The 21,733-nt window shown below is 37.3% G+C and overlaps 2 protein-coding genes across 2 annotated transcripts; one reads left to right on the top strand and one right to left on the bottom strand.

The window, feature by feature from the left end:
- Positions 1–1,402: 1,402 nt before the first annotated feature.
- pkd1l2b (polycystic kidney disease 1 like 2b) lies at positions 1,403–17,162 on the top strand (the record flags this gene model as incomplete). The annotated part of the gene is made up of 33 exons (XM_079463354.1): positions 1,403–1,712; positions 2,133–2,291; positions 3,113–3,301; positions 3,860–3,970; positions 5,378–5,439; positions 5,729–5,826; positions 5,947–6,049; positions 6,195–6,333; positions 6,411–6,547; positions 6,691–6,831; positions 6,913–7,062; positions 7,143–7,267; positions 7,349–7,475; positions 7,578–7,703; positions 8,432–8,654; positions 8,751–8,941; positions 9,063–9,293; positions 9,849–9,950; positions 10,083–10,261; positions 10,368–10,514; positions 10,591–10,790; positions 11,709–11,935; positions 12,020–12,583; positions 12,681–12,780; positions 12,874–13,014; positions 13,120–13,305; positions 14,290–14,614; positions 14,940–15,073; positions 15,153–15,280; positions 15,371–15,531; positions 15,864–16,074; positions 16,336–16,467; positions 17,040–17,162. The coding sequence occupies 33 exons, from the start codon at positions 1,403–1,405 to the stop codon at positions 17,160–17,162; spliced, it is 5,682 nt and encodes a 1,893-aa protein (XP_079319480.1).
- A 167-nt stretch (positions 17,163–17,329) lies between these two features.
- On the bottom strand, positions 17,330–20,241 carry psmd7 (proteasome 26S subunit, non-ATPase 7). The gene is made up of 7 exons (XM_079460858.1): positions 19,992–20,241; positions 19,209–19,300; positions 19,036–19,128; positions 18,812–18,909; positions 18,572–18,652; positions 18,400–18,491; positions 17,330–18,298 (listed from the first exon to the last, which is right to left on the bottom strand). Exons 1-7 carry the CDS (start codon positions 20,063–20,065, stop codon positions 17,842–17,844), a joined length of 987 nt encoding a protein of 328 aa, XP_079316984.1. The 5' UTR covers positions 20,066–20,241; the 3' UTR covers positions 17,330–17,841.
- Between the last annotated feature and the right edge of the window lie 1,492 nt (positions 20,242–21,733).

Below are 21,733 nucleotides of genomic sequence, written 5' to 3'. Positions count from 1 at the left end.
AACCGAATCAAACTGTTAAACAAAAATGTTTGTGTGATGTGTTGTTGTGAGTTTACAGGCATATATAAAGTGATAAAATATCAATCATATTTAGCCCGTCGGACACAAAGTAGCCTGAACCATCAATGAAATATCTGCTGTGCATTTAGAACAGTGCCTTACATACACAAAATTGCTATCATTTATCTTTTAAGATAAAAAATGACTCTATAAATTGTTGGAGGAAATAATGTCAGGATGTCATGCTTGACCATTTCCATACCTTATGTCAATGACAGGCCCTCGTGGAAAGTTCTCCTTATAAGGACCAATGAAGACAGTATTATTGTATCAATTCCAAGTATTATTACAGAGGATGTCAATAACATCACAACATAATAGTGAAGACATTTTCCGTTGTTCAAAAACATGCAATGCATGTGGTTTTTGTTAAGTATGCTAATGTATACAGTTATGTTGTTTCTTAACAAATCTGAATACATTTACATTTAGGCATTTGGCAGACGCTTGTATCCAAAGCGACTTACATTGCATTATCCTACACATTTTACATAGGTATCTGCAATCCCCTGGGACCGAACCCACAACCTTGCGTTGTTAACGCAATAATCTTTCATGTGTTGTTGCATCTGGTGCAATTTGATCAATTCATAGGACGGAAAATATTGGAGGTTTGAGGAGGTTCTTTGTGATGTTACGTTCAGAATCGCTTTGAAGAAACTAATGAACAATGAACAAACGAATAGAAATCAAACAACTGTTGTTAACATACAGTAGCCTACATGAAGAGTATGGTGTAAAACGAATGGTATAATGATCTGGATTTATGTGAATGTGATGGAAATGTTTCGTTTTAAAGTTGAAATCATATTGACTTTCGATTGCAGACTTGGCGAATCTCAGTATGTGACATTGTTGAGATATCTTTTGGGGATATTGTCATTTCTAGATCATTTCCTCAGCAGAAATACTGTATATGACACAGGACACAAATGGCAAACATTTTAATTTGCTTCTCATTTAATCTCACTGTTGACTAGGCAAAATAATTGAGATATTAAAGAGATCTCGCGTGTGATTTTTCTCATGGCTTAAAGGACCGTAAGCTTATTTTTCTTTAGAGTAGGTTGTATCTTTTCTATATGCATCTTTGGAGCTCATTAATGAGCCAAAGCAATATACGTCATGGCTGAAGGGTGGCTTGATCTAAATGAAACTTTGCTTTTGTGTAAAGACACAATATGCATCCATCAGGCTATTACATTACAGGGCTTGGCTGTAAATCAATAGGAAGGATTGAACTGTTGTTGGCATGGTGACGTACCTTTGGTAGGGTTCAAAATCCTTTATATAGAGAAGATGCTAAGAATACATTTTAGTCTGGATGTAGTCAAGAGTAGAGATGGGTGATAGACTCTTTACTGTGCTTATTCTTATATTCTTTAAAATCATCCAAGCCTGTGGCCAAGAAGCCACCGGGGATCATTCGTGCCCAGAGCATCAGCAGTCTTTCCAGAGCTCCTGCTATGAATTTGTGGGTCTTCAGCATAGTTTTCTCAGCGCTCAAGCTTGGTGTGAGTGGGGTGGTGGGCATCTGGCCTTCATTCGGAATGATGAGACCCAGCAGTTTCTCCAGAAACACATGCAACCAGAGCAGAATTGGTGGATAGGACTTGCACCCTCATTTGACAACATCACTTTGGACGTGAAGGGTTTGTATACTGTGTGGAAAAAGTCGTTTATAGGTAGAGCTTGAATAATACTGTACTGAGCGTGCACTAGTCTACTGAGGTATAGTTTTAGTTTTATTTATTTGCAGGTGGACATTTTTAAAAAGACTTCTCCTGGCAAGATCTTTTTTATCAAGTATTAAAATGAAAACGTTCATATTTATTTTTCACAGTACATCGTTTTTATTTTTTACTACATCGTTTGATTGTGTCACAAATAAGTACATAAATATATTTATTTGCAGTTATAACACAAACTGTACGTTCATAGTATTATAAAGGATTATAACATAGAAACATTTTCTATGTTATAGACACATTTTCATACTTTTTATGTCCCCAAACGCAAGCATCATTTGTTCTTTTTATATTTTGAGATTACTCACACATCTTTGTTTTCAGGTGGCATAAGCTGGCTGGATGGCTCTGATGTGATTTACTCAAACTGGATCAGTGAGCCAGTCCTGGATACTGGTTGTGGTTACATCAGTACCGACTTTAATTCTCACTGGAAGATGACAAGTGACTGTAACCAGGACTTAAACTTCATTTGTGAGTTTGGTAAGTTTTGCACTCCGCGTTCTGTGTATTTTTGTATTCTTTCAATGCATTTTTGTTTATCTTCATCCATGTCATGTGCCGTTTCGAAATGACAGCAATTGTTTTTAGTATTTTCATTGATTTTGATGACCAAGAAAAGGTTTTGATATAATTAAAAGCAGAAAAAAACGTAACCCTGAACAATGGATCTTGGATAAAAATGTTACTAATTTTTACATCTGTATGTTGTTTGCTGTTGTTTCTACTGTATGTTGACAGTTGACCAAACACTTCAATTATGTTGTGACTAGGGATGCACCGTTACCAGTATCGGTATCGGGCCGATACTAAGCTCATGTACTCGATACCAAAGACTGATACCTCACTGAAATTTGCTTTGAATGTTTGTGACAGGCACATAAATTAATTTCATTTCATAATGTGTTTTAAAATAAAAATATCAGTACTTTTACCGAAATTTTTTATCGGTGCATTCCTAGTATGTGTACTTATTTAAATAAAAAAGATTTAATATGCAAGAATCCATATTTAGATTTAAGGGGTTTTCACTCTTTACAGGAAACAGTGTCACTACATCTTTTTTAAGATCACAGTGTGTTAGCAGTATCTCGGCTTCATGCATCAGAAAAATTAGTATGAATGAAATAACAGTAATCACTTATTCACCCTTGCTTCGTTCCAAAACCTCTTATGTCCAAATTCGCTGTGACACAAGGGTGAATAAATGATGAAAGAATTAAACATTTTCTTTAGAATGCTCTATAGGCCTATTAGTATCAAATGAAAGCATGTTTAAACTTTATCCATTTTTCTATTCCTAGAATTGGGACGCTCTCTGTCGTGTTTGAATCACAGCACCTTCCTGCATTGCGATTCTGATCAGGTGATAGAGATTCAAAACAGTTTCTATGGCAGGAGGACGCCACACTACTGCAGGAACCACATCTCCGCCTCTCTCACATCATCGCAGGACCAGTGCAGCTGGGACAGTGTGCTGGATTTAGTTTCAGGTACTGCACAAACACTAACAATAAAAAACAACAACCCTAGTGCTGTCATGGTCAATTAAATGTGCTTTGAAATACCCTTATGTACCATGGAACTGAATACATTGAATTATCTCTAAATTCAATCTCTAAAGAGTCTTAATGTTACCGTCTGATTTAGAAAAATGCTTTTGTGTGTTGCTTTTGAATTCAGTTCAAGCTGACTGTGAATGCAAAGCAAACAGAATATGGAACGGAGCATGCAAACAGAGCTTTATTGTTTTTCCGTTCATGCCCCGGTCGAGGTTTAATATTGCAACAGCTATAAAGTGTGAAAACAAAGGACTCTTTTTTTAGACGAACAGTGTAATGATATTTCAATACTAATGGACCTGTTAAAGTTAGGTAAATACACTTGGACCATACGATTCTTTCTGACTTTTTTGTTTGTAGATAATTCTATTTACAAACTGCTGTAATGTATTTTTTATTGTCATAGTGGCTTAGTGCTCTCATGGTCTCTATGGTGTTTTGACTGGCTATAGTATTGCATAGTAATGATGTGGTTTGTTGACCTTCAAGAGCGCTGCAATGGACAACAGGTTTGCCTGGCTGCGACCGACGCATCCTCTTTTGGAGAGCCATGTCCCACGCTGGGAAGTTACTTAGTGGTAAAATACAACTGCAAATACAGTACGAGATTTTGTTTATTATTTATTACAGTAAACAGAAATATGCTTAATGTTAACATCATGTTTTTTATAGCTTAGTAATGAAACATCTGAAAAAAAAACACTGAAACATCATGGCAGTAATGATTTTAGTTCGGTAATACAAAAAATTATTATGATAAACATAAATGTGTTCTCTACCTTGCACAAAGCACAATTTTAACGAATTTAATGAATTATTTTGGTATTTTATCGCATTTTCTGCTGAAATTCTCATTACCGTAAGAACATATGTTGTCATTTAAACAGAGTAAAATTTTAAAATTCTGAAAAAAAGTGTTCTCAAACCTAAAAAACGACACAAAAATCACTGATAGTGATAGTGGGAAAAAAGTTTCACATCCTCCGTAACATTTAAAAATATATATTTTATGTTAAGAAACACATCTACCACATTTCAAATGACTACCATGTTAACAAATTATTTTTCTAGTTAAAAGTTTAATATTCTCTTGTCACGCAGTTAACACAACATTTTTAATGCTCTTTGCCGATAGAGGTTGTTTTTTTATACTGAAATGTATAATTTTTGATAAAAATATATTAAAGTAACGTCTTATTATATATGGTTTATAAAAACGTGCATGGGCATCATGGCTTCTCTGCTATGGGATTAAAAGTTTTGAATGGTTACGATAATGAGAATTTTAAAAGCTTTTTTGTAAAAAAAGAACAAATATTTAGGGGCGATTCACATTTTGCGTCTAGAATTGTGTCGTTTTCTCTCTTCAAGTGGCACTTCGAAAAGTTGAACTATTTCCATCTCGATGCGGTGCTGATCGGCTACCGCGTTGCTCCTTATATTTGCCTATTTTTACGTCTACATTTAAAATGATGCGAAATGTGAATCGGGCCTAAAGATTGTGTTAAACTGTCAATAAAAGTTTTGAAATGAATGCTTTTAAACATGTCATACCTTGTTTTTTATAAATAAATGGGAAATTTGTTGACATGGGTTTTTTTGAAAGGCGGGGTGTACGATTTCTCTTAGCCGTTGTTGATGTGTAAATCACCAAATTAGACACACCCCCATCTTTCGCTTTCATCAGCGTTTGGCTCGACTAATGTCGGTCCTGTGCACGGTGCACCTTACTGCTGATTGGCTACAAGGTTGGTTGTTTTGGGTACTCGGGCCGACTTAGTCTAAACAAGCGTAATTCGGAAATCGGACACACCCGCCTTTAAAAAAAATCATCATGTTTGGCATCTCGAAACAAAGATTTCGTGAAAATCAGCCATGTATTCATTGCATGATTTAAAGCTTTACTCAAAAGTCAACTTGGGCACATTTCTCAAAACCTATAGATAAAGACTTGTGATCGTAACAATTAATATGTTTTTAATAAAATGAAAAATGTTCATACCACAGAAGCCTCCAGTGTTATTGACAGAAGATCTGCAGATGATAGTAGAGAAGACCTTTTTGATGACGTGAGAAATCTATTTCTCTTTTAAATCGTTTTTTCTATTCTGTTCTCAAAGTTTTGTTTTTGTTTAAAAAGCTTAAATTGCAGAGTCCTGATAACCTTCTCATGCTTTTTTATAAGATAAGATAACGTTGTATCTTTCACATGCTTCACAGTCATTTTACAGCTGTGTTTCTTGTTAATCTAAGAATATTCATTTATTGAATGATTTTCCCACTGATTTTTGTTTATTCATTTTTATATTCAGTTCAATAATTGCTCATGTGGAAAAGATCTTTATGTCTTTGAAACAGGACGTGCACATTAGGCATAAACGGGATTCTGAGGATTCGAAAGAGAAGCATTGTTCCAATACACCAATAATAGGAGCTGGAACAGGTTTTACAGTCACGTAAGACGTGTTTTCATAATCTTGAAAATGTTGTGTTGTGCTATATTTGCTGAGGTCTTCAGATGCAAAAAGTTTGCATGCTTTCAAAAATTATGTTTTCACATTCATATTTTTTCACAGATGTCTAAATTGTGATATTGCGTCTGTTGCTGACAAAGTAAAATTGTCGATGAACAAGCCGGGCTGTGATAAAGTTTACTGGCGTTTGGAAGACAAATTAGACGTAAGTAAATTCAATGGCTCTGTTTCATTCAAAATATTTGATTTATTTTTCGGTAGTATTTATAAAAAAAAACAGTTATATGCCTACCATTCAGTACCACACAGAATACAGATGTTTTTTAACATATACATTTTTCTGTTTTTAGTTAAATGATCAGGGTCTTGACTGCATCACCAACGGCAAAAAGATAATGAAGCTAATACAAAAAGGCAGCAAAACAACTGTGGACATTGACACTAGCAAGCTCAGAGTTTTCCAGGAGAACTACTTGGTGGAAGCCATCTGTGCGTTCATTTGACATTTTAAGTTATGTAAGGATCCATGACTAAAGCAGATTAACATTTATTTCTGTATGGTTTAGGCAAGAAAAGTGGTAACCCATTAGAGTTTGGGTCAATCATCATTCCAGTGCACCTGCTAAATGTCCAGAGCACCCCTTTACTGTCCATTATCTCAAACCTGTTGATTGAAATGAAAGACACAGATCAAGTAACAGAGGTAAGTATACTGACACACAAAAGAACCAAGACACCATTTGCATTAAGCAATTCCTCATGTGTAAGTGGTTTGAAATGACTGCAATAAAGAATTGTGCCGATGCCACGTTACTTGTTACAATGTTTATTTTCCACTTTCCGCAGCTGCGAGAACAACTTCTTTCAAATATTTGTGTAACTTTGACCAATAGCAGTCATATTGAGCAAGACCGAGACGTGCTGATGGTCGCTAATGCAATAAAGAATCTGGTTGAAGTGGAAGATGAAGTGAACTCTGGTGCTCAGGTAGTATACAGACCACACCCTTCTTCATATATGCGATCAAATTCTACTTCTCCATGATGACCGATGTGACTTTTGTCGCAGGTGGAGGGTGGTTGCATAGTAGAAAGTATCTCTTATTCCCTCGCTTCCGTTAATCTGAGCACGGCTAATTTGACCGAGTTAAGAGACGCAGCCCAACTCATCGTAGAGTCCGCCAGCCACATTCTTCAGGCCTTTGATTCTAAAAGAGAAGTATTTTAGCCTTCTTTTATTCTAGTTACATACTCCGGACTCAAGAAATGTTCCCTGATGAGCTTTTCTTTTCTTTGCAGAAGGACCTTGCCCTTTATTTTGTCAATGGTCTAGATGCCGTGCAGAGTTTCATGTTAGCAAATAAAACACCCGACCTAGAGCCAGCGATCATCACCACCCCTCATATTAGTATTTATGCCAACAGGTAAGACAATCCAATGGCCGGGATCAGTGAGAATAAAGTGTGTAAAGGTTTGACAACATTTTGTGTTTTGATCTCGGTTAGATTATCTCCACAGTACATCCAACAGGCTTTTACCATCCCGGGTACCAACGTAACTTCGGCCACTTTCTCACTGCCAAATCTGGGCAATAATGCTCTTGCGAACATAAAAGAGCCAGTGGATGTGAGAGTAAGTGTAACAGTTACTGTGCTGCAAAACAGTTTACCATATATTTATGCGTGATATGTTCTTATTAGTCCTTTATTTTCCTATGTCCATTTCTTATTACAGTTGACAAATTTCCTTATTGACCCATGGCTTGATGGTCTCACCCTTAATAGTCATGTGGGTGGTTTTTCACTGACTACACCGGACGGCCAATCCATTCCAGTGGAAGGTCTTCCTCTAGAGATTGAGGTTCGGGGCTTCAGCAAAAACAATGTTGACAGGAACCTTTGTGTATAAATATTAAATAAAAAAAGAAACATTTTGTATAGTAAAAACACACAAAACTGTACACTGTATAAACTTAGTCAAATACTTCTGTACAGTTCACCAAATAGCTCAAACGGAATAAAAACTTTTTTATACGTGTTTTAGCTTGACATCAGAGCTGTAGCACATTTGTCGCCAGGCCATGACGCCCCCCTATTCTCCAATACTTTCTGTAGCCTACTTTCTATACTTATGTTTATATGTAAAGTATATACAGACGTGCTCAAATTTGTTGATACCCCACCACAAAAATCGAAGAATGCGAAGGGAGTTCGGCTACAATTCCATGGACCTTAAACATCTTAATAATATTTGCAAGCTGTAAGGGTACCAACAAAATTTAGCATATGTGTATAAGATATAAACATATGATATATTCCTGTAGCTCAGTGGTTAGAGCATGGCGCTAGCAACACTATATCATGGGTACGATCCCAGGGATTGCACATACTTAATTACAAATGTATAATATCATTAAATGTAAGTCGTCTTGGATAAAAGCGTCTGCTAAATGCTTTATATTGTAAATAGAAAGGCAAAAAGCCGGTCGCCTTGTTGTACTACTTTAAATTCTGAGTATCTTGTAGCTGGTACGGGTTTTAGATTTATACGTTGCTGATTTTTCTACTACTTAATGCATTTCCACAAAGATTTTGTTACCAAGACCACACGAGGACTTGAACAGCACTGTTTTGGACCTGAGCAGCCACAGCACCATGGCCATCAACATAACATCTGAAAATGCTACTCTGGTATTGAAGTTAGAACCCTCAGAAGAATTACCGATGATCTTGCTGCTGGGCTACCAGGACTATCCTTCCGATAGTAACTACGTAGCCAAAGTGACATTTCCTCTAGAAGCGAATTCGCTAGGTAAATTATGTTCTAATGTTGAAAAGTTTGGAAACACTAACTTGTTCACAGTTGAAACGGTGATTAAAAAAATTGTACATGAATATTTTTCTATAGTGGAAAGGTACACATGGATATTGAAGCCCAGCGAGTTGGCTGGAGAAATGGGTCTTTACTATCTTCTGGTACGGCCCATTGTTGGTCCGGGTGTGAAATCTGTGAATGCCTCCGTGACAATCACATCCATTACTGCCCAGTGCATTTTCTGGAAGCTGCAGAAGTCTGAATGGAGTGACTCAAACTGTAGGGTGAGAGATGTTATTTTCATAATTAAATACAGTTAACTTAAAACTTAATGATTTCAGCTGGTGTTTTATACATGAGCTTTTACGTACACTCTATGAACTGTATATTATTTTCCTGTTTTAGGTTGGCCCCAACACAAACGCATCTGTAACTCAGTGTCTGTGTAACCATCTGACCTTTTTTGGAAGCAGTTTCTTTGTCATGCCCAATACGGTAGATCCGTCACAGTCCGCTCAGCTGTTTTCCAACTTTGCAAATAACCCAGTCGTAGTGTGCTTCATAGGGGCAATATTTTTGACTTACATCCTGGTAGCGATATGGGCCCGCAGGAAAGACCTACAAGACAAAGTCAAGGTAACGTAGCTGAATTTTTTGTCAGTTTGAAGGTTCAGTGTATGAAATTTAGTGGCATCTAGCAGTGAGGTTGTGAATTGCAACCAACGGTTCATTCCACCCCTCCCTTTTGAAGCACTATGTGGCCGACACAGGACTAAGATGTCGTCACGTTTCACTTCTTTGCTGAAGGAGATTACGTATTTACAAAACACGCTCTGTAAAGCAGTTTGTCCATTTAGGGCTAATGTACAAAAACATGGTGAATTCCATGCAAGGGGACCTGCGGTGTATGTAGATAGAAATATCATTCTAAGGTAATAAAACATAACGCTTCATTATGTAAGGTCTTTATACACCTCTGAATACATAGTTATGTATATCAAATTTCTGTCAATAGATCCTCCAAATAATTACACACTGGACCTTTAAATTCTTTGCTATAAAACTCTACTTCACATTTACGCATTTGGCAGTGGCTTTTATCCAAAGCGATTTAGTTTACTACTTGCGACTTCTTGTTTACCGAGATACATAAGTTGTGAAACTTTACAGTTTTTTTCATTTCCACAAAAGGTTAAAGTTACTGTGCTGGAAGACAATGATCCCTTTGCGGAATATCGCTACTTACTGAAGATCTGCACTGGACATCGCATTGGAGCTTCTCCTTCCTCACGGGTTAGCATGAGCGTGTTTTCACTGAAATCCTGTCCCCTTTAAAGCTATATTTATGTATTTGGCGGAGGCTTTCGATCCAAACCAATTTATCATGCTTTTAAGTTATACATTTTATATGTACATGGACATCAGGTTGTAGTGACAATACAAGGCACAGAGGGAGAGTGTGAGCCTCATCATCTGACCGACCCAGAGAAGCCTGTGTTTGAAAGAGGAGCAGAGGACTTGTTTCTACTGACCACACCATACTCGCTCGGAGAACTGCAGAGCATCAGCCTGTGGCATGACAACTCGGGAGAGCATCCTGCTTGGTAAATGAATGTTAATGTTTACCCATAAGTCATATATTTTTAATAATGACAGAAGTTTGGTATTTGGGTGAAGATGTGTTAAATAAACATTTCTCGTACTCATTAGGTATGTTAACTCAGTGATGGTTCAGGATCTGGAGACTGGGGAGAAACGGCACTTTCTGTGCGGTGCATGGCTGGCGGCCGATATAGACGAGTGTACTATTGAAAGAACATTTCCTGTAGCAACAGATGCGGACCTGAAGGGCTTTAGGTGAGCTCACTGTCTTTAAGCAAAGCAGCAGTTCAAAGAGAACGTCTGAAACATTAAAGTACCCCTTTTTCCGCAGCAATTTGTTCTTCATGAAGACAACAACAGATTTCTGTGACGGTCACATCTGGTACTCGGTGGTCAGTCGGCCCCCCAGCAGTAATTTTTCTCGAGTGCAGCGCGTCTCCTGCTGTTTCTCCGTGCTGCTTTGCACCATGTTGACCAGTATCATGTTCTATGGGATTCCCACAGACCCTTCAGATCAGAGCATGGACATGGGTATGATTCATATTAGTGACTCGTATTGAGTGGTGCAGGCTTGACATATTTTTCTAGGCCAACCCGGAAGTTAGCGCCGCGCTGGTTTCCTCAACCAAAATAGACTTTTGGAAGATCACAAAAAATGTGATCTGTGATTAACAAAGGTTTATGATGTTTTCACATTTTGTCCGTCAAGACAATCTTAACAAACTTACATAACATTTGTTATTTTTGAAGCCTAAATCCCGTTCCCGCTCATTCTCCTTCACAACTCCTTCCTGGTGGAACATTCTTCCCAATGCGGTCCGGTCAACGACATCTCTCACAACCTTCAAAAAACTACTTAAAACCAATCTCTCTTCGGCGAATACTTGACAGACAAATGAAAAAATAAATAAATAAATAAAAATAAAAAACGTACACTAACCCTCTTCTCTCAACAGGTAGTGGTCTAGCTTTTGTTGAAACTAGTAACTTTGTATTAGCACCTAATGTACTATTGCTCTTTTGTGACATATCGCTTATTGCTCCCCGAACTCTATGTAAGTCGCTTTGGATAAAAGCATCTGCTAAATGACTAAATGTAAATGTAAATACAATCACCAACATGAGGCTAAAACAGACTACAGTATGGTCATTTTTAAAACACAATAAGGCTTTAAAAAACCATGAGCGGGTGTGTTTTATGCCATAGATTAAAACGTGAAAATATTTAGAGGTTTTGTTAACCCCAGATCTTATTTCAAGGGGATTTACCAAAAACCCATTCAAAAACCTCACCAGCATTTCACTGCTAAAATGCTAACTCGCTTCTGGGGTTTGCATGCGAAAATACATAATCTCTGGGGTACTCTATTATAGTGTGATTGGTACTGATGTAGACTCCATCATGTCAGAATAATCGTTTAGATTTTCTGTGATCTTTTGATACCAAAGGTCACATTGAGCTTACCTGGAGTCAGGTGATCATCGGCATCCAGAGTTCCATCCTCGTGTTCCCCGTCAACTTGCTGATCGTGGGCATCTTCAGGCATTCGCGCCCTAGGGAAAAGAAAACAAAAGAAAAGGAGAAAAAGAAGTCTAAGTCTCAAAAAACTGAAAAACAAAAACCTTTCTCCTCACTTGTAGACCAAAACAATATCACAGCAGAGTTCCTCATCAAAGTAAGTACTTGTATAAATGTAAGCATTCAGAAGAATACCAGAAAACAATGTTAACCATGATACGTACCCGTTTTTGTTCAATAGGACATCCAGAGAATCATTTACCTGTTTGCAAATGCCATGAGATGCTCTGTGCCAAACCTAGAGAAAAACCCAGAAAAAGCAGACATCAACATGTTGCTGTCAGAGCTGCATAAACTCGTCGAACAACAGCACTCGACACATGCAAACGACCCCTCGTCTGTATATTGGATTTACACCCCTCATCTCCTTAAACAGATACAGAATACGGAGGGTGAAGTGAGGCTCCTGGGTCCTTCTGGCTTTTCAATACCAGGCTCCTACAGCCAGGTTTTACAGCAGGTCCAGAACATTAAAAGACTTTTGGAAGGTCACATTTACGCCGGATCATTTGATCAGCATCCCCACATCTCGAGTACAACCAAAGACAAAAAGAAGTCCTGCTGGAACGGTTTCCCCTGGTGGTTCGTGTACGTGGGTTGGCTTCTCGTGGCATGCACCAGTGTGGTGTCGGGATACTTCACTATGTTGTACGGGTTAAAATACGGGAAGGACCGTTCAATAAACTGGATCATCTCCATCGCGATGTCCTTCACAGAGAGCCTGTTCTTTACCCAGCCTGTAAAAGTGAGAAGCCTTTGGAGAGTCTTGTGATCTATATTTCCATTGTTTAGACCCATTTCCCTTCTGACCAGTTGTTTTTTGCGTGTGTTTTATTTGACAGGTCATTCTTTTTGCAATATTCTTCGCGTTGGTGGTGAAAAACATCAATTCGGACGATGACTTTGTCAACTCTGTATGTAAGAAAAAAGCCACGTACTCAGGTAATTGGGAATGAAGCATGCGGCAGTCAGATAACACGCAGTATGTCTTAGTTTATATAATAAAGAAGACATTCTGTATATTTAATCACTCAGAGGGTCCTGATGGATTGCGACTTGCTAAAAGGGACTGCATGCGAGACTACTATAAGCCACCACCCCCGTCTGACATCGAGAAGATTAAAAGAAACCTGGCTAAACAGCGGAAAGCAAGAGGACTCATTGTGGAGATTCTAGGTGAGATAACACAATTAGCTTTTTATGATCTGGTCCTGTGATCAATGGCCCTGATTTTAGCCGATGACAAAGCAGCATTCATTCAGCTATGTATTTCCTCTGCAGTGTTTGTAGGGTTCCTGTGGATGCTGCTTGTCGTGGCATATGGCCAACGGGATACAAATGGCTATTATCTATCTCAGCACATCCGGCAAAGCTTTGAACAAGGCATATCTGACAGTATGAACTACAACGATGTGTTTTACTGGGCAAACTATATTATTCTGAAAAACCTGTTTGGAGAGTATCCAGGTACGTTTTAGTTTCATATTAAATGAATATAGTATGTGCATATCTTTGCAGTTCCATGCTTCAATTTTAAGTTAAATGTTATACCGAACTCCTAACTTTGGACTACGTTTTACTTGAGTAAATATTACATTACACATTTATAGGATAAAGCAATTGAACAAAAGATACGTTTTTTAAAATACACATTGAACTGCCATTGGGGCATGTTGCCACACTCTACAGGGTAAGTTGTCACGGTGGAATTTGAGATTAAACAGCCTATCACGGGCTTTATGGCTCAGTTGAAAAGTAAAATAATTATGAAACAAAACAATTCATGAAATCACAAAAATATAAAGGATATACTTTATAGATAACAAGTGGAAATGGAAAACAACACTGTACTTTCAAATGATTAAATAATCATAAATAATGACAAGCATTTATGAAACTTTTCATTGGTAAGACATTTGCAAAACCCAGTGACCAGGGTGAATTTTTTTATTTTTGGCAAAAGGATTATAATCATGAAATATGGAGATTTCCATCAGCAAAATATAGCAATAAATTAGATGTATAAATGTCCGTCCATTAATTTTCCGAATCTGCTGAAAACTGTTGTATAAATGTATAATATTTCAAACATATTACATGTTAAACATTTAATATAAAATGTGACAACGTGCCCTGACCTGACCTGACATGAAAAATCTTACAAGCTGTTTGTTTTTAACTAGATGTTTGAAATCCACACAAAACCACTTTAAATTATAACTGTACTTTTGACTAAAAGCATTTTATTTACTGTAATATACAATTTTCCACAATTACAATGCCCCAGTTTTTCCAATCACATATTCTTTAAGTTTTATACTGTCTAGTGTTTGTACATTTGAGGTACAGGGAGGGAAGGAATCTCAAGAGCTTTAGTTTCAAGCTATTAAGCTACATGGCCCCATTACTGAACGATGTGTGTAATAATGATATTTTATTTGTATTTCCAAGGCTTCATAACAGATGGAAACTCAAAGCTTGTGGGAAGCGCACGTCTCCGTCAGGTTAGGGTAAAAAAAGACTCCTGTAAGATTGCTAAACCCATGCGTGACTCTTTTTCTGACTGTAACGCCCCATACTCTTGGGATGATGAGGACATGGGTTCCTACGATCCAGACTGGCAAGAGCCCAACTCTGTGAATGGCTCTGTAGACACAGCCTGGAGCTACCAGAGCCAGTCAGCGCTTAGAGGATATCCCGTCTGGGGTAATATAGCGCTATATAGGGGAGGCGGCTACGTAGTGGACCTTGGTTCTGACAATGGAAATGCTAGTAGGTGAGCATTGCTTGATGTAGCATTTTAACAGAAAGGTTTGCCAATGGCCGAAGGCACCAAAAACTGGACACGAATAAAAAAATATTATATGACACATATTTAAGATTTGGAAAAAATTGCTTACAAAATTACTACTATATTGTTTGATCTGAATACAGTACACAGCTGTATATAAAAATATATACAGTGGTTATGCATTGATGGTGGTGTGGGCAAAAAAAGGTACACTACACCTTTAAGGTCCTCAAGTTTATTTAATTTTTTTATTATTTTTGTCTGTTATTTTATTTATACTATCCTAAGCATTATTGCCTCCAACCAACAGCAAGCTAAAGTATCTATTTGACACCACCTGGCTGGATGTGTTCACTAGAGCAGTTTTTGTGGAGTTTACGGTCTACAATGCCAATGTCAACCTCTTCTGCCTCGTCACACTAATGCTGGAGAGAACTGCAGTGGGTGAGAAAACATGAACAAACAATCATACAAACTCTGTTTGTGTTATTTCTAAAGTTAACTTGCACTATTTCTTTTACAGGACCGTTTCAGTACCGTAGCGTGATCCAGAGCGTGCGTGTCTATCAATCCACGGGTGGATTTCAGTCTTTTCTCGTTGCCTCTCAGGTCTTCTATTTCCTCTTCGTCTGCTACTACATGTTTGTGCAGGTCAGCGCTCCGATAGTAAATGTTAAACTTTTAATTTGTATACGTGCTGCAAGCATTCTTATTACACCGTACACATTTTGGGTTAAACAGGGAAAGCTAATGAAGAAGCAGAAATGGGCGTATTTTAAAAACAAGTGGAACCTTTTAGATCTGTTCATCATCATCTTGAGCTGGACTACATTGTCTGCCATCATCAAGAGAACAGTGCTGGGCGACAGAGACATCGCATATTACCAGAATAACAAAGATCAGTGAGTAAATATTTTCTAAAACAGGATGATTTCAAGAATTAAATCACCCAAAACGGTTGGTTGACAATATTCATTCCGGAGCTGAGAATCCACAACATGAAATCCTAATAATGAAAGTGGATGAGGACTGGGGTTGTCAAGCTCCAAAAAAGCATCATTGAAAATCGTGCGAGGTTCATCTGGACCACTTTCGTGGATCTTAAAGGCCTTTGTCCTATCTTTCTTTGTGCAACATGTTGATCAGATTGTTATGAATTTGCATGTTTGGTTGATCTTACCCTTTAAATACTGATATGAACTTAACAAGATAAAATGTAGCTCTTCTCCTCCAGGTTCCCCACTTTCCATGACACAGCACTAGCGGATACTACAATGGGATACCTCTTGGCTTTTCTGGTGTTGCTGGCCAGTGTGAAACTGTGGCATCTGTTGAGACTGAACCCTAAACTGTACCTCATCACCGCCTCACTTCAACGGGCATGGAAAGATATTTCCAGCTTCATCGTGGTCCTCGCCATTGTGTTCATGGCTTACTCTCTTGCTGTAAGGAGCAATAGCATATTTTGCTGTTATTTTTAAATAATCAACTTATTAAAATTGTTTTTAAATGTTTTGTAGTGCAATTTAATTTTTGGATGGAAGCTGTACTCATACAGATCTTTACCAGATGCTTTCAAGACCATCTTCAATTTGCAGTTTGGTTTGTTTAATTATGATGAGGTATGTTACACATTAATGTTACTGGCCAAAACTTGGAAATCAACGCTGAGAAGCCTTTGTTAAACCACAGATGTTTATTTTCAGGTGATGGATTCTAGTCCTTTGCTCGGCGCCCTCATCATTTCCTCATGTGTCATCTTCCTCACATTCGTCATATTGACCCTCTTTGTCTCCGTCATTCTGGAGGCATTCAGTGAAGAGCAGGAGAATCACCAGGTATTATATTTCTGATAGACTAGCTATTAAAAGAAAGCTACCAAACGTGATGTGGTGATATAGAATCTATATTATTTAGGGATGTAACGATTCAGGCTGAGCCGGTTGAAAATGTATTATAATTTGGATGATTCAAGCCGGCTGAGATGTTAAATTAATCCCAATACCATGTTTTGAACAGCAGGGGCCGCTGTTTTTATTGCTAACTTTGTCAACGTGGATATGCTGATATTTCTTTTAAAAAAGGAAGTTAGGAAAAGTCAAATTTTGTTTATTTTAAAGTGACTTTCTGTTATTAACTTTTGATTTGGAATTTGTTTCAAAATGACAATTTAGTTTTGTTATGGACAATAAGTTATAAAGAAATGTGCAGCTTTTGAGAAATAATAAAAGGGCAGTTGTGCATTTCTAGCTTGTCGCAACTCATTTTGGAAAAAATCATATCGTAAGATCAGTATGGTGAATCTCATCGAGAGACGAATGAATCGTTTCCACCCTAATATCATTTTGTTGTTGATGTGTATAGTTGTTGCGGACTATAATAACTAGCGTTTGTTTTCTGACACTCACAGCCTTCTGAGGAACAGGAGTATGTAGACCTGCTAGTTATGAAGTTCCTTGGTCTCTTTGGGATCAAGTGCAAGAAGAAAGAGGCAGATGACAAAGAATGTCTTCTTACAGACGACACTAACTAGTCCTGATCACAACACTTCTGTGACGTTCCTATTAGAAAACACCTTACTAAATTCCTCATCTTTGAGTGTATATATAAACAATTTAGTTAACTATAAAGCTTTCAAGGTTTAGTTAAATGAAACCTGATCATTTTCTGTTCAGAAAACTGACTCCTATACACATAAAACAAAGCTAAAATGCAAATGCACTATTTTATTAAATAACAAATTATGTTCTGAAATGCCTACAACCATTTTAATGAACACTACAATAAACATGTTTTGCAAATGAAAAACTGTACTCTGTGAATGTGTACGTCTTGCTTTGACCGTAGTGAACATAATAAAACGTAAGACCCAATGAGTTTGTTTAGCATCGCTTTTTATGGTGATACAAAAGGAATCTTACAAGTCTAAATACAATGAAATATTTGCAGTAGGACCACTGGGCACCTGTCTCGATATTTTGATGGTCAAATAACAGTATTATAACGTAGATGTAAATCAACCTTTCTCATCCTGAAAAGTAAAGATTAACAAAATTATTTTGCTCTTTTAAAACAGTAAATAAGTCCTTATATCAAAAGACAGACACAATGCCCAGTAAACCTGCAGATTGTTACAAGTGGACAGAAGAAATGCTGAATTTCTCCCTTATTCAGCCAAGACTAACTAAGCCAAAGTTCATGCCGGCTCAGTTTTATTTCTTTTCCTTTTTGTCATCTTTCTTGGCTGTAGAATCACCTTCCTTCTTGTCTTTTTCTTTTTCTTTCTCCTTCTCATCCTTTTTCTCTTTTTTGCTGTCATCTTTCTCCTGTCCCTCCTTCTTTTCTGCGTCACGGTTGGCGATTTTGTTATTGATGAGATTATGGAGTGCCACCACTGAGCGGATGAGCGAAGCCAGATAGACCACAAGCATCTGGTCGTTGGTCTTTAGGTAAAAGGCCTTGATAAACTCCAGCAGGTTGACATCAGGCAGGAGATTAAACACGTCTTGCAGTTGATAAATTATCTGGTGATTGATCGGCAGCTTCCCTGTTGCGACTTTCTCCAGATAGCTCTTGATGTCCAACAGCTTGGAGTTCAGCCCCTTCAGGCCATGCACCTGATTGGTGATACGTTGCGACAAAGTGCCGACTGTTGTGTCCTTGATATCCCTGCATGAGACAGTTGTGTGATTAACTTTGGTAGATTGCTTAGATATATTTTGCTACATCTAGAATGAACCAAATCAGCAAAGAGCATAGAAGATTCTTACCGCAACAAATGTTCCACACCAACTTCCTCTGCCTCCTCTGCTCCGATCTCACTGGTAACATGTTCAAATGTCTTCGATGTGGGTGTTCCATCCTACAATAGAGAATAAACAGCCGGCATGAGATATTATATATAAAAAAATATATATCTATGTGATCAAATATTGTACTTACATCATGCACTTCCTCAACTGAGATGTAAGCTTCCGTTGGCAAGCCCAGGTCTTTGGGTTTGACATCAATAATGACTAAAACCTTTGAGAGGTAAATAAGCCTTGCATAAGCATAATATAATGCAAACAACAGTACTACCACCCAACAAATTGTTTAAGTATTAAAACAGGATTCATTGTCTTGATGTAAAATAAGGTGAACTGTGAATAAAATATATATTCAATTAAAAACATGACATACCGAATTAGAGCAGTACTGTTTCATGAGCTCATTAATAGCAATGTCATTCTTGTGTAGCTTCGGGCCTGTGTGGTACCAACCAACTATTCGCTCCCTCGCTAGAATGAACAGAAATAAAATCAAGACTTCATTAGATTTAATAGATGATGTCACGTTCTGTAACAGCAGAACAACAATGCATAACAATTCACTAAAATGTAATGCTTGTTCAAAAGCAATCTTACCGTTTACTTTCTTGAACATGCCATACATATGCTCCAAGTAGTCGTGGTCAAGGAACCACACTGAATCATCCTTGTCATCCTCATCGAAAGGCACTATTACACAATTCAAGAATTATTTACTTAATACTGAATAAAATGAAAATATTGTTTTGCCCCAAGAGCTGCAAACATACCAGCAAAGCTGTTGGACACATCAAGAACTTTCTTATGCCATGAGCCTAACAGAACACCGACAACTCGCTTCTGGCTGCCAACTTTACCAATCCTAAGAAACAAAGGTGGATTACACACGATGAGACACAACTTCACCCAAGATCTCGATTATCTGTTCTTTTAATACATATGGCTCTGTAGACAACCGCAGATGTGTGTGTTCTTAGGTGGTCATTCATAATAAAATATATGAACGTTCAACACATTATTTACATAGCTCAATTAATTTATATAAGAAGCTTGTGAGTAGGGAAATACAGTTTGTGTGCAGCAGCTGTGGGTAATAATTTAATTATGTGATAAATCAATAAAGCTAATAAAACAGTAATAAAAGTTATATTAGGGTAAATTCGATTACTTTACACGGCTCGTCTACATTTTATAACTGAACAAAATGTCAGACAGAAAATAACGATTTAATACACTGCTTTGCAGTTATATCATATATAAAATGTTTATTTTAATTGTCGGATACTTGGTAACCCAATAACAACATTATGCTACACAGTAATATATATATCACTCTATAACACACTTTAACGTTATTAAAACAACGTGCTATTTTATATCACAAACCAAATGTCTTAATGGAAGATGAATTTATGAAATATTGCTTTTGCGGAGTTTTATTGAGAATGTGATGTCTTCAGATACCTATTAGCTTGTAGCGGCTAGTTTCATAGACACATAATGACAGTGAGTTAACATTTTTTCTAAAGAACAAACACAGGACTCGAATTTACCTGTTGAAATGATCCACAACACTCAGCAGCACCAAAGGATGAACGACGACTGTTTCTACTGCTAAATCCGGCATTTTCAATCAATAAATATAGGAAATTATTCAAAAACAACTGGGTTTTTGTTACTTAGCACGCCAGTTTGATACTGCACTGGCTGTTCCGCTTCTGGCTCGTGTGTTCAACTGAAGCAGCGCTTTGGCAAAGAGCGCACACCAGCGCCACCTGACGTCGCGTATGACACGCAGTCTTCATCATTTTCTTGTAATTGTGAAATATAAATATTATTAAACACACAGACTTGTATCTTAACCGTGTCCTATATTTCTTCGATTTACGCTGAAAGAAACTTGGCTACGAATGGAGGAACGTTTGTTTAAAAAACAGGGAAATTATATTGTGATGAGTATCTTATATGTGATGAGTACTGATTTATACAATATGTCTTAACATTTTTGTAATTATGTTAATAACAGACGGAAGACCGAGTGGGGTCGACATGTTTTTATCCGCAAATATGTCCCAAGTACTCAGGCGTTCATTTTTAATATTATTTGCGTGTATGTCAGCGCTCGACACTAGAGGGTGCTGTTCTTAACAACAGATGAATCAATGTCATCCCTGTCATGTTGGATGTCCAGTTGGCACGTTACGTGTACCGTTTCATGTTTTGTATTTGTATTAATTTACCTGATTTTATGTTAAAATAATATATTATATTTGCTATACACCCCGTTAGTGTAGGTCTAGTAGAGCTGTGGATAGAAGCATTGTTCCTTATTCTTATGACATGTAATGTTAGACATCAAGCTTTGATCAAAGTAAGCAAGCAACACGCAGTGCATTCCACATCCATCATTCTGAATATATAAAATTTCAATTTGACATCTTTTAGTTCGTCAAGAAAATGTATTTTTATTAAATTTAATATAAATGTGTTGATGTCTCTTTGAACTGAAATAAACTGGATGTTATCTATTTGTAAAGTGGCATATAATATACATATATATTCTGATTTCACCTAAAAACATTACAGGCCTGGAATAAGTGTTTTATTATATACGTATTGGATAACAAAGGGTAATAAATGGTTTGCAAGTTATAGATCTACTACAGACCAAGTAAAAACATAATTGTCCATTAACTGGAACTACTTTTTATCTTTATTGATCATTTTAATTTCATTTTCAAATATGATTATATCATATGTTATATCCCAGATAGCAGGATCCATCTGGCTTACGTCTATTTGACGTCTGCATTTACATCTGCAAGACATCTGCAATACACAATTTGCTCATCTGCAATCTGAACGTCTGTAATACGTCTGCTAAAGATCTGGAGATCTGGAAACATCTGCTGCATAAAAACATCCGCTAACCATTTTAGAAAGAGCTGTTGTTCATCCATTCTTAATCATAAACATTTTACAGACATCTTCTAGAGGTCTAAATGACGTCTGACAGCAGACATCTCCGAGACGTAGTGCAGATGAGCAAACTATGGTAGATGTTTTGCAGATGTAAATGCAGACGTCAAACAGACGTAAGCCAGATGTATGTGTGCTATCAGTGATAGGACCCCCTAAAGGGCAGCACGTATGGTACCATGGTACTAATGTGGTATGAGGGTTTTTTTCGAGGTCTGGATGTCAGGGATTTGTGACAAAGATATCTAGGTGAGTATGTGGATCACAGCTGAAACGTGTTAAATGTTGTAATTAGTATTGACTATAGATTCTGTTT

Source organism: Barbatula barbatula (genome assembly GCF_947034865.1).
Source record: "Barbatula barbatula genome assembly, chromosome: 1".
Taxonomy (NCBI): domain Eukaryota; kingdom Metazoa; phylum Chordata; class Actinopteri; order Cypriniformes; family Nemacheilidae; genus Barbatula; species Barbatula barbatula.
The sequence above is the reverse complement of the archived record's forward strand: the minus strand, read 5'-3'. Positions and strand labels throughout refer to the sequence as shown.